The sequence below is a fragment of the Elaeis guineensis genome, chromosome 6 (genome assembly GCF_000442705.2).
Source record: "Elaeis guineensis isolate ETL-2024a chromosome 6, EG11, whole genome shotgun sequence".
Lineage (NCBI taxonomy): Eukaryota > Viridiplantae > Streptophyta > Magnoliopsida > Arecales > Arecaceae > Elaeis > Elaeis guineensis.
The window spans coordinates 130,899,492-130,910,696 of NC_025998.2; the positions used below are offsets into that span (position 1 = coordinate 130,899,492).

The 11,205-nt window shown below is 37.6% G+C and overlaps 1 protein-coding gene across 1 annotated transcript; it reads right to left on the bottom strand.

Moving 5' to 3' along the window:
- Positions 1–447: 447 nt before the first annotated feature.
- On the bottom strand, positions 448–2,442 carry LOC140858380 (uncharacterized). Its single transcript, XM_073258764.1, has 4 exons — positions 1,256–2,442; positions 947–1,151; positions 701–864; positions 448–596 (listed from the first exon to the last, which is right to left on the bottom strand). The coding sequence occupies exons 1-4, from the start codon at positions 2,433–2,435 to the stop codon at positions 448–450; spliced, it is 1,698 nt and encodes a 565-aa protein (XP_073114865.1). The 5' UTR covers positions 2,436–2,442.
- Positions 2,443–11,205: the final 8,763 nt, after the last annotated feature.

Consider the following 11,205-nt stretch of genomic DNA (forward strand, 5'->3'; position numbering starts at 1 on the left):
GTTATTAAACCCGGCCCGGACCTTAACCCGGATAAGGCACCGGGTTAATGGGTCAGCGGTCCAACCGTCGGGTCAACGGTTGAACCGGCGGGTCAATGCACAAATCATAAAATCTAAAATTTAATAACCTGTTTATATCTAGAAATACAATAATAGTCCTGATAATATATATTCCAATGCTACAAGTATCAAAATACAAATGAAACAAAACTGTAATCCTATAAATACAAATAATTAGACTAAAATATTGATGAATATAAAGATTTAATGGCATAAAGTTATAAATGCATAATAACTAGTAGTTTAAACTTTAAAACATAACCATCCACATCTGCTAGCAAAATGAAAAGTTTTAACAAACAAGTACATAATAATGTACGACATTTCACTTCAATATCTTTTTTAAAAAAAAGTTAAAAGTGATAAACAAGTACACAACATAAAAATTCAAGCTAATGGACTGAAATTTATGTCAATATTTGCAAAAACATCTTCTTGAGTTGCAATGTTCTCATCTCCTCCATCTTCTCTCCTATTCGCATCATTTCCATCATTTTCACCATCATCACCATCCAAATCTTCCAAGTTCAATATATCTACAAAACCATAATTTTAACAAAAAGTTAAAAAGAAAAATCATATGTAATAAAATTATAATAATATTTTATTCATAAACTATATAATAAAATAATTCGCTCACCATTATTATTATTTTCTTGAATAGAACATGATGCCAATTCACGGTGAAAAGTTTCTAATTCCTCACTAGTTAACTCCGATGGCTCATCGACTAATATCCACGCATCATTATCACCAAACAATTCAAAGTCAATAGGATCATAGTTGCGACCCTTGAAATAAAACCTGTATTTAATATTTGTTAGTTTGAAAATTAAATAACAAAAAATAAATATAAGCAATTGGATATCATTCACAATAAAATTACCTTTGTTGTAGTCTCAAATTATAGTGCACAAATACTAGATCATTAAGCCTTTGATGCTCTAACCTATTTCTCTTTTTAGAATGAATATGTTCGAAGATGCTCCAATTTCTCTCGCACCCGGATGCACTACAAGTTTGGCTTAAAATACGAATAGCTAACTTTTGCAAATTAGGTGCACAACTTCCATAGGTGACCCACCATTCATCTAGATACAAAATATTGTATTTGTTAAAATAGAATGTAATTGAAAAAACTTTATATCAATAAAACTAATGAAAGCATAAGAACATAACTAAGGAACAAGCTTACCTGGAGCCAAGCGACTTCGATCATTTATAGCCGATGAGCGTCCAAAGTCATTTTCTGCATTTCTAAATAATCTCATCTCATTAGTTAAGTTCTCCTGCAAGGTTGGATTACCAAATGAATATCTCTCTATGACATCTAAGAGTCCAGAAACACTACGAGGATGTTTATCCATAAGTTCTGAGTCATATTGAAAACATGGATTCAACCAAAACCCAGCTGCATGAAGATTTTGGTGTAATTGCAAATCCCACCGAGAATCAACTATTCTCAAATAAGGTTCAACTACAATCTTTCTCCTTCTAAATCTCTTGATCATTTCATCTCTAGCTTGATGCATAGCATGATACAAGTAACCCATTGAAGGTCTATCATCACTGTCAACAATCCTCAAAACTCGAATTAAAGGCTCTGTTAGTTTAACAATGGTTGCACATTCATTCCAAAAAAGAGAATTAAGCACGTCATCGGTGAGCTTTTTTCCTTTACTATCTTTAGCATAAGCTGAAGTTGTCCACTCTCTAGAAGTCACCATTGCTCTTAATACATCTTTGTGGCCCAATATGCTTTGTAAAGCAATAAAATTGGTAGCAAAACGTGTAGGTGCCGGACGAATTATCTCCTTTCCACCAGTAAATTTTCTCATCAAATATAAAGGATAACAATGATTATAAATATATTTTGTGATACTTGCAGCATGGGCTACGGTGTTCTTCACTGAAACTAACTTGCCAATATCTTGCATGATGAGATTAAGACAATGAGCAGCACAAGGTGACCAAAAAAGTGTAGGAAAGTCTTGCTCCAACTTTTTACCTACAGCAACATAGTTTGCAGCATTATCAGTCACTACATGAACCACATTTTCAAAACCAACGGACATGACAATTTTTTTGAACAACTTATACAACATATCAGCTGTCTTTGAGGTATCTGAAGCATCCACGCTTTTCAAAAATACGGTCCCTCTAGGACAATAAACTAAAAAATTAATCAAAGTTCTCCTACACTGATCTGTCCATCCATCAGCCATGATTGTGCATCCTGTTTTCTTCCATGTGGCACGAAAGCTTTCAACATACTTTTTCACCTCATCAACATTCTTGGTTAACAAATAACCACGAACAGAATGAAAATTTGGAGCTTTGTAACCCGGCCCCATACTAGCTATTGCATCTATCATGCACTGATAATACTTAGAGTTGACAGCATTAAATGGCACACATGCATTTATCATCCATTTTGCCACTGCAAGATCACACCTTTCAACTGCTTCTTTGTTTTGCAACAAGCTTTTTATAGTTGGTTGAGCACCAGGAGTTGTTCTGGGCATGAAATAATTTCCAATTGTTCCTAGTTGTTTTCCTTTTCCACCTTCTATATTTTTACCTCTTGTATTACCCGTAGACTTGTTTGATGAGGGGGGAATTTCTTGTATGTCATCATCTTCACCTAATTGCCTATAATATACTTGTTCCTCATGTTCCTTATGCCTTGCACTAAAGGGATTGTAATCTTCACCCATTTCCTTTGTTCTTTTCTTCTTCTCACTAATAGCTTGAATATTTTGTATCATTTGATGGCGAATATCCGCCGGTACCTTGCGACATGGTTCTACTTCTCCTTTTACTCCTGCAAGATGTTGTTTGAAGCGATTGATCCCACCACCAGCAAATAACTTTCCACAATACAAGCATGCCAACTTCATCTTTTTGGTATTACCACTAAGTTCAGGAGCTTCTCTACAATGATTCTATGCAGGATCACTTTTACCTCTAACCCCAGTTATTTGAGTGGATGAAGTACTACTTGAATCATCCATGGATGGCATACTTCCCTCAATAGAGGCCATTTTGATAATCTACAAAGAAAATTAAATTAAGCTATAATTTATAAGTAGAAGATAAAATAAATAAATAACAAGATGAAGTCATCAACATCTTCTTTCATTTCTATCCAAATTTTTTTTTTCCATGATCCTATAGAGTCAAACTCATGGTGATCACAGATTACAGAAATTAAAAAAATAATATTTAATATTTATCGGGTCAATCAGCATAGCATCATTAAAAAATTTTTTTTTTTTCATGTTCACGGAATCATGGGTGTTTACTGTTTACTGTACTGTGATGTTTACAGTAATACTGTATTACTGTGACACTGCAGTAAAACTGTTTACAGTAATACTGTATTACCGCACTCCGCAGACAGTCACAGGCTCACAGCCACAGGTCACAGCATTTAAAAAAAAAAAAAATCGCCGTGTCCGCGGCTGTATACGGAGGAGGAGGAGGCGGCGGAAGGGGGAGGAAGGCGGACGACCGACGGCCATATGGAGGAGGAGGAGGAGGAGGAGGAGGAGGAGGCGGAGGGGGGAGCGTACGGAGGAGGAGGAGGAGGAGGCCGAGGGGGGAGGGGGTTGAGCGTACGGAGGAGGAGAAGGAGGCGGCGGAGGGGGGAGGGAGCCGAGGGAGGAGGAGGCAGAGGGGGGAGAGAGTTGAGCATACGGAGGAGGAGGAGATGGCGGAGGGGGGAAGGAGCCGACGGAGGAGGAGGCAGAGAGGGGAGGGGATCGAGCGGAGGAAGAGGAGGCGGACGGCGGAGGAGGAGGAGGAGGAGGGCGAAGGTGGCCGAGCGGAGAAGAAAGAGGCAGAGGAGGGCGAGCAGAGGAGGGAGCGGACGGAGCAGAGCTGCCGGACTCCGAAGATTTGGAAAAAATAAAAAAGTTAGACTTAGATTACTCATCGGCTGACCGAAGACGGAGAAGACTCGGTTCTCCTCTCCTCCGCTGCCGGCTGCCGCTGCTGATTTCGTCACCGACGACGCCGAGGGAAGATGGCGGACTGGCTGAGCCTCTGAGGTTGGGGCCCTTGGGCCGCTGCGGCTGGGGTTTGAGGCTTTGAGCTCGGGAATAAACAGACGAAGGGACGGAGACGATGGGAGGAAGGAAGCCAGGAATGGAAGTCGAAGTGTCGAACTGTCGATCTCGTCGTCTCGAATCAAAATTTTGTTTTTAATTCTACGGCTCAACCGGGTTAGACCGGGTCGGATGGTTCACGGTTCAACCGGCCGGTTCATACGGTTTTAATCGAATTTTAAACATAAACGGTTTAATTAGATAACCAGCCCGGTCTTCTGATCAGGTCACCGGGTTTGCGGTCCGACCGGCCGAGCCGGGCCAGGTTTAATAACAGTGGTCTTAGCGGTAGACGAAGGGACAGTTTTGTAATTTTCACTACCATGGCAATTCTCCCCTGGCAAAAGAGGCCAAGTATCCTGATTTAGACGTCTTAGATCACTATCATTAGCCATGCATGCCAGCATCCATTTACGCATCCGGCTTAGGTTTATCATCATCAAAACAAATAATGGACATCACCTCGAAGTGCTACTGAGATAAAACTGGTGCGCGTTGTTTACCAGGATTCAACGGGAACAAACAGACAACAACTTCATGAGTGATTCTAGGCCTTGTGCAAACCATGATGAACATCAAACTATCGACTGTGGATTTATAAAGCACTTTCTTCGAGGTATGCTAAAAAGATGAGAAGTGAATAGTTAAAAATGCACTACACATAAATTGTTGTAGTCCTTAGATAGATGCCCATATATAAGAAATTCTGTGCAGAAAAATTACAAGTGCCAGCCAAGGAGCTCATCACCATCCCTTTCAAAGATGATTCAATTAGAATAATTTAGATCAGCTCCTAGCTAGCGACTGACAACAGAGATCGATTAATGACCTTCATTCAAGCCAATATAGACATCTTTGCTTGGTCGGCGTCGGATATGCCAGGTATCCTTTCTGACATTATTGTTCATAAATTAAATATAGGTCCAAATCATTGACCAGTGCGAAGTGATGTGAGCGATCGATGAAGAGGTCTACAAGCTATTGACAGTGAGATTCATCTGAGAAGTACAATATTCGAAATGAATTTTCAAGATCGTCATTGTCAACAAAGCCAACAGCAAACAAAAAATTAGCGTTGACCACACCAACATCAATAATGCTTGTCCAAAAGATAACTTTCCACTCTCAAAGATCGTCTAATTTTTTGACATCACCTCAGGACATCAACTGCTGAGTTTTATAGATACTTTCTTGGGGTACAATTAGATTTGGATGGTATCCAAGGATGAAAAAAAAATCACCTTTATAACCGACAAAAGGATGCATTGTTATAAAATGATGTCTTTCAGTTTAATAATATAGGTACAACTTATCAACACCTTATTAATAAGATGTTCAAACACCAAATAGACCGCAACATAGAAGTGTATGTCGACAACATGTTTGTCCAAAACATAGAAGCTGATCAGTATATTACCGACCTCAAAGAGGCTTTCAATGAATTACAGTAGCATCAAATGAAATTGAACCCAAATAAGTGTGTCTTCGGAGTCACATTAAGGAAATTCTTTAGCTTCGTAGTGACCTAACAAGGAATGGAAGTCAGCCCAAAGAAGATTTGAGCCCTCCTCGACTTGAAGCATCTGATCACCAAGTAGAAAATCTAGAGTTTAGCAAATTGGGTTGCAGCCTTCAACCGATTCATCTCCAGATCAATTGAGAAATGTCTATCCTTTTCCAAGATGATCAAATAGATGAAGACTTTTGAGTGGACGAAGAAGTGCGGAGCATCACATTCAAGGAACTCAAGTGGTACCTTAGATCCCATCCATTTTTCTTCAAACCAGAAGAAGAAAGGTCCTCAACAAACCTGCACCACTGATGAGGACTAAAATACCATCACCCTTTATCATAAGGATTTTTCTTCAGGGTGAACAACACCTTGAAAAGAAAAGTCTTTAGATGGATATCGATCCAACTATGGATGATAATAAAGATGGAGATTGCCCAAATGGTGTTCGAGATGACTTGGGTCGAAAGAATTTTATAATAATAAAAAAGATTAGAGATAAAGAAGTGGAAGGGTAGCTAAAGTTCTGCTTGGAGAGTTTTCCTTGTAAAGAGAGACTCGACGCTCTGGGCCTAAAGAAATACGACCTTCCTGGCCTGGGACTTTGAGCCAAAAATCGGAAGGGATGGAATATTGAGACTGAAACCTTTAGAGATTGGCCTCAGTAATAAATGACTCCTCTCCCATAGGCCTAGAAGAGCTTCGGTGCCCAAATGTAGAAGTACCTACAGTAATGGTATGAGGAACTGTCTTGGACCCGAACCAAGGAGGAGGTGCTCGACTTTCACCCTAATCTTCCTTATTGGAAGACATTGTGAGGAAAAGGCTGAAAAAGAGAAGGAAGGAACACAAACATAAGGAAAAGGATAAGAAAACCAACTCTACAGTGAAACTTTGGATGGGATGAGTTCCTTAGAGAACCAAAATATTCATCGGAGTTAGAGGAAGAGGCGAAACACATGATTGTGGAAAGGGAACGTAGAGAAAAACTGGCAGCCAAAAAAATAAGGACAGTATGGGGCAAGCTTATTTAAATCCGGATGCTGGATTCGAAGCGTGATGCCACATACATTTGTTAGGAGCCAATTCAAGCTTCTGTGATCATGATGCAAATAGTGCTTTGTGGACAAAGAATATTGACCCTCATGAAACAAAGATCCCATAGTTCCAACAAGTGAGGATGCCCCCTGATACTCCATGAGAATCCAATTATCGACCATAGAATTGAGATAGATCTCGGATGTCTTCCCCAATCTTAGTCTCTTGGAGGCAAATAACAATGGGTTTAGTAGAGAAAATGGTATCTCAGACAATCCTTTTTTTCTTGTTATGATAGATAGAGTAGAAGAGTATTGTACTATTTCTCACATAAGAGATGAAGAGAGGAGGCCTATTATATAGAAGAGAACTTAACTTTGTTTTAAATTCCTTCAACTCTCTTGATCCAAGATGGCTCAAACACTCTCTTTATGTAGAGAATTTTACAACCCTTCAACTACCTAAGGGCCATAATTATAAGCAAAATTTTGGTTTTATACACAGAATACTAAGTGAATTTCATAAAAAAGATCCTTGCTAATAATAAGATAATATTAATTCGATTTACAAATTTCAACACTCCCTCTTGAAACAAGGACTCTTCAAAATATAAAAGTAGACTCTTTGACTATAGGAAATAGCATCCTTTGATTCTAAAAAATATTAAACTTAGACTCTAAGATCCATATACAATTAAGTTTAGCTATTTCTAACACTCATTCTAAAACTTAATTGTCTTCCATCCTTGATTCTAAGAAGACTCTTGAACTTGTTGAAAGGATCTGCTGCAAGTGGCTTGTTGCTTGTAGCCTTTGGGCATCAATTTTGCTTTGTACTTTTCTACATATCCTTGAGTATTCTTCTTCTTCTTGTAGACCTATTTGACACCTATGGGTTTATGGCCTTCGAAGAGAGTAATAAGTTTTCAAGTATTATTCTTCTCTATTGTTTTGATCTCATCTATGGCGGCTTTCCAAATCTTATATTGTATTGCTTCTTCAAAAGAAAAAAATTTATTGTTAGCCGAAAGACAAATGAGATTAAGTTTATTTGTTACCTCATATAGCTCTTACAAACTCCTTATTTTTCTTTGCATTAGACTATTATTCAAAAGAGATGATACTCTTGAATATGAAGATGAAGGTGGCAAAAAAACTTCAAAATCTACCTTTAGTTCCTTCTCTTCATGAAATAGCTCTTCGTTTATTGTCAACTGCACATGCTATTTTTATGGAACTCCACATCTTTACTAACATGAATCCTTTTAGTTTTTGGATATCAAAGAGCTTGTAAGCTTTAGATAAGCATCATAGCTAATGAAGATAAACTTTTTAGCAAGCTTCATTCTTTTATAGTCTTGGGTATGAGCATAGGCGATGCTCCCAAAAATCTTCAAGTGAGAGACATTAGGTCATCTTCTACTCCATATTTCTTGTGGAGTTATATCCTCTAGGCTTGTTATAGGGCATTGTTGAGTAAGTAGACTACATAGTTTATGATTTCGATCTAAAATTTCTTCAGCATGTCCTTTGTCTATAGTATGCTTTGAACCATATCAAGAATAGTCTGATTCTTAATTTCTCTCCATCATGCCATTTTGTTAGGAGGAATAAGGTGCCATCAAGAGTCGTTGCCAGATGCCATGCTCTTCACAGAGGTATTCGAACTCTTTGGATGTGAATTCGCCTCCATGATCGGTTCACAAGGTCTTGACATAGTAGCCACATTCTTTTTCCATCATTGTTGTGAACTTCTTGAATGTAGAAAATGCTTTAGACTTTTTCTTTAAAAAGTATATCCAAGTTTTTCTAACTAATCATCAATAGATGTTAGAAAACAATGGTGCTCCCCAAAGGATGTTGGAGATATTGGCCCACATATATCGGTGTGGATAAGTTCAAGTGGCTTTTTTGTATGAGGAAGCTTTTTTGAGAAAGCTCTTTCTTGATTACTTGCTAAGTGTACATCCTTCATAAAATTATTCTAGAAAATCAATATTTGATAAGTCCTTCACCATCTTCTTACTTGATAGTTGCTTGAGGCCACCAAAGTTAAGATAAACCTCATGTGCCAAAGCCATGAACTATACTTCACACTGCATTCAAACATTTAGCATTGATTTATTTGATGTCAAGCATGAACATTCTATTTTTTGTCATTTGAACATGGGCCATCAAATTATTCTTTTGATTTATCAAAAATAGACTTCTATTTTTTATATGCATTGTAATAACCTGCCCAAAAGACAAAAAAAAAAAGAAAACCCGAAGCATGTGAGGCAAAAAGAAGAGGAACTTCCAAAGGAATCCTCTTCTCTTCAAATCTGATTAGGAGAAGGATCATAGGCTCATCCGAACTCCAACAAAGATCCTAGGCGTGCCGTCTATACCCCCTTCCTCCAGACATCGTCCAATTAATCTTTTCATCAAATTGCTGGCCGGTGATATCAAGGTCTTAAAGTTTTCTTTCCATCGAGTCTTCTTTATGGGATTTCATTGGAAAGATCACCAGAGATCTCTCACCATGGGCATCACTGAACGTAGGTGAGGTTTTCTTCCTTCTCTTCCTTCTTTTGCTAGCCTTGCCATTACTAGATTTGGTTTAGTAAGCCACCGACTTCACTATGAATAGGGCCATCCCATGTATATTTTTCTTTCCTTCCTTTCCCATCAAGCCTGCCACCATGGTCAGACATAGGCTGTGCTCTTTATTTTTCTTTTCTTTCTTTCCCATCAAGCCGGCCACCATTGTCAGACATGGGCTATGCTCAAGAAGTTAAGGTTGGTGTCATTCGAAATCTGTTGATATCAAGGGTAGTTGCTACCATCGTTCGGTGTCAAGCCATGGGTGGGTGGTCAGCTAAAGCCCCATCCCTATTTTTCAAAAGAGGAGAAGAAAATTAAAGAAAAAAAGAAAAAACCAACAAAAAAAGGAAAGAAAAGGAAAAAAAGAGAGAGGGAGTTTTCTCTCTTCTCTCTTTCCTCTCTATACTCTCTCTCCACTTTCTCTCTCTACTATTTTTTTTCCTATTTTTCTCTCTATTTTCTCTCTTCATGAATTAATTTTCTCTATCTAGAAGTCTTATGGACTAGTGGAGGGTCCAGATACCTATATAACCCAGATCACTTCATTGACGATTCTAGGAGAGATCCTAGACTTATGATGTTTAGGGGTCTTTTCATCATTTTCTATCCTTAATCATGCATAATTTTTAGGTTTGTCAGTGATTATGTAAAGATGCAACTAACTGTACCAGAAGATATCGAGCGGAGTACCTTATTTTCAAGTTTATAAATTGAGAAGATCATCAATTACTATATTCGAGTCAATCCTTAATAGAGGTAAGATTCTTCAACATGATCACCTAAATATTTATGAAAATTAGATCTATATGATTGATATATATTTTATATCTATCGGTATGTGTATTATATGTTGTTGAATTAATATTGCATGAATCATGATTAATTGGTGCTTAATAATTATTGAGTTAGAAAAATATGATTTAATATAATTAATTGGATGGGTAGCATCTAGGTTAGCCGATCATGCAAGAAACATAATGTATATGCTGGATGAGTCTCGATCTAGGATGCAGCTTGGCCTGCCACAAGTTGGAGTATGATTGTGACTAATCTAATACAAAAAATCATATTATGACTTTAATAATCTTGATAAAATATGTGTGGTGTTTGGACTGTTTGGCCATGTAAGAAACATGGTGTGTGTACTGGGCAGCCTCAGATCAAGATACAGCATTATGTCTGGCCAACCACGGACTAAAGCATGGTTATAATTAGTTCAATATTAGAAAGACATATTTAAAGCATGAAAAAAGAGAGCATATGGATAGTCAGCCATGTGTGAAACGTGTATCAACCATGAGCTGAGATGTATGGCCTGTCACGGACTAAAGTATGATTGTGACTAGTCTAACGTCAAAATTAAATCAAGATGATGAATCATATCTTATTGAAGGGTATCTGGATTAGTCGGTATGTGTGAAATATGATATTGTGATGTCAATCATGGGCTGAGTTATGATTGTTGATCATGGGCGGAAACATGGTGGCCTACCATGGATTGGAACGTGGGTAGATCTAATCTAGTATCAGAATAATAATATTGTTTAGATTAGAACTATGTTAATCAATCTCATTGAGTTATTGTTGAATAGAATTATTGATTATGATATACGACATGTTTAATAAAAGTGCACATGATGATATTATTCAACTATCATATAAAGGATGTATGAATCTTATTATTTTTTCTATTAGTTACATATATTTTTATTAAAAGATGTTCCATATTCATGGTGGTATGAGTGGGAGGATTCTTACTGAGCTATTAAGCTCACACCCTCTTTTTTCTTTAGACTTGCAGGATGCGTGTATCGATCGGGTTGGATGAGAAGTTTCGATCGATGGAGTCCTTAGCTAGTTAGTTAGTTAATTTTTTAATACCAAATAAATATTTTAATTTTGT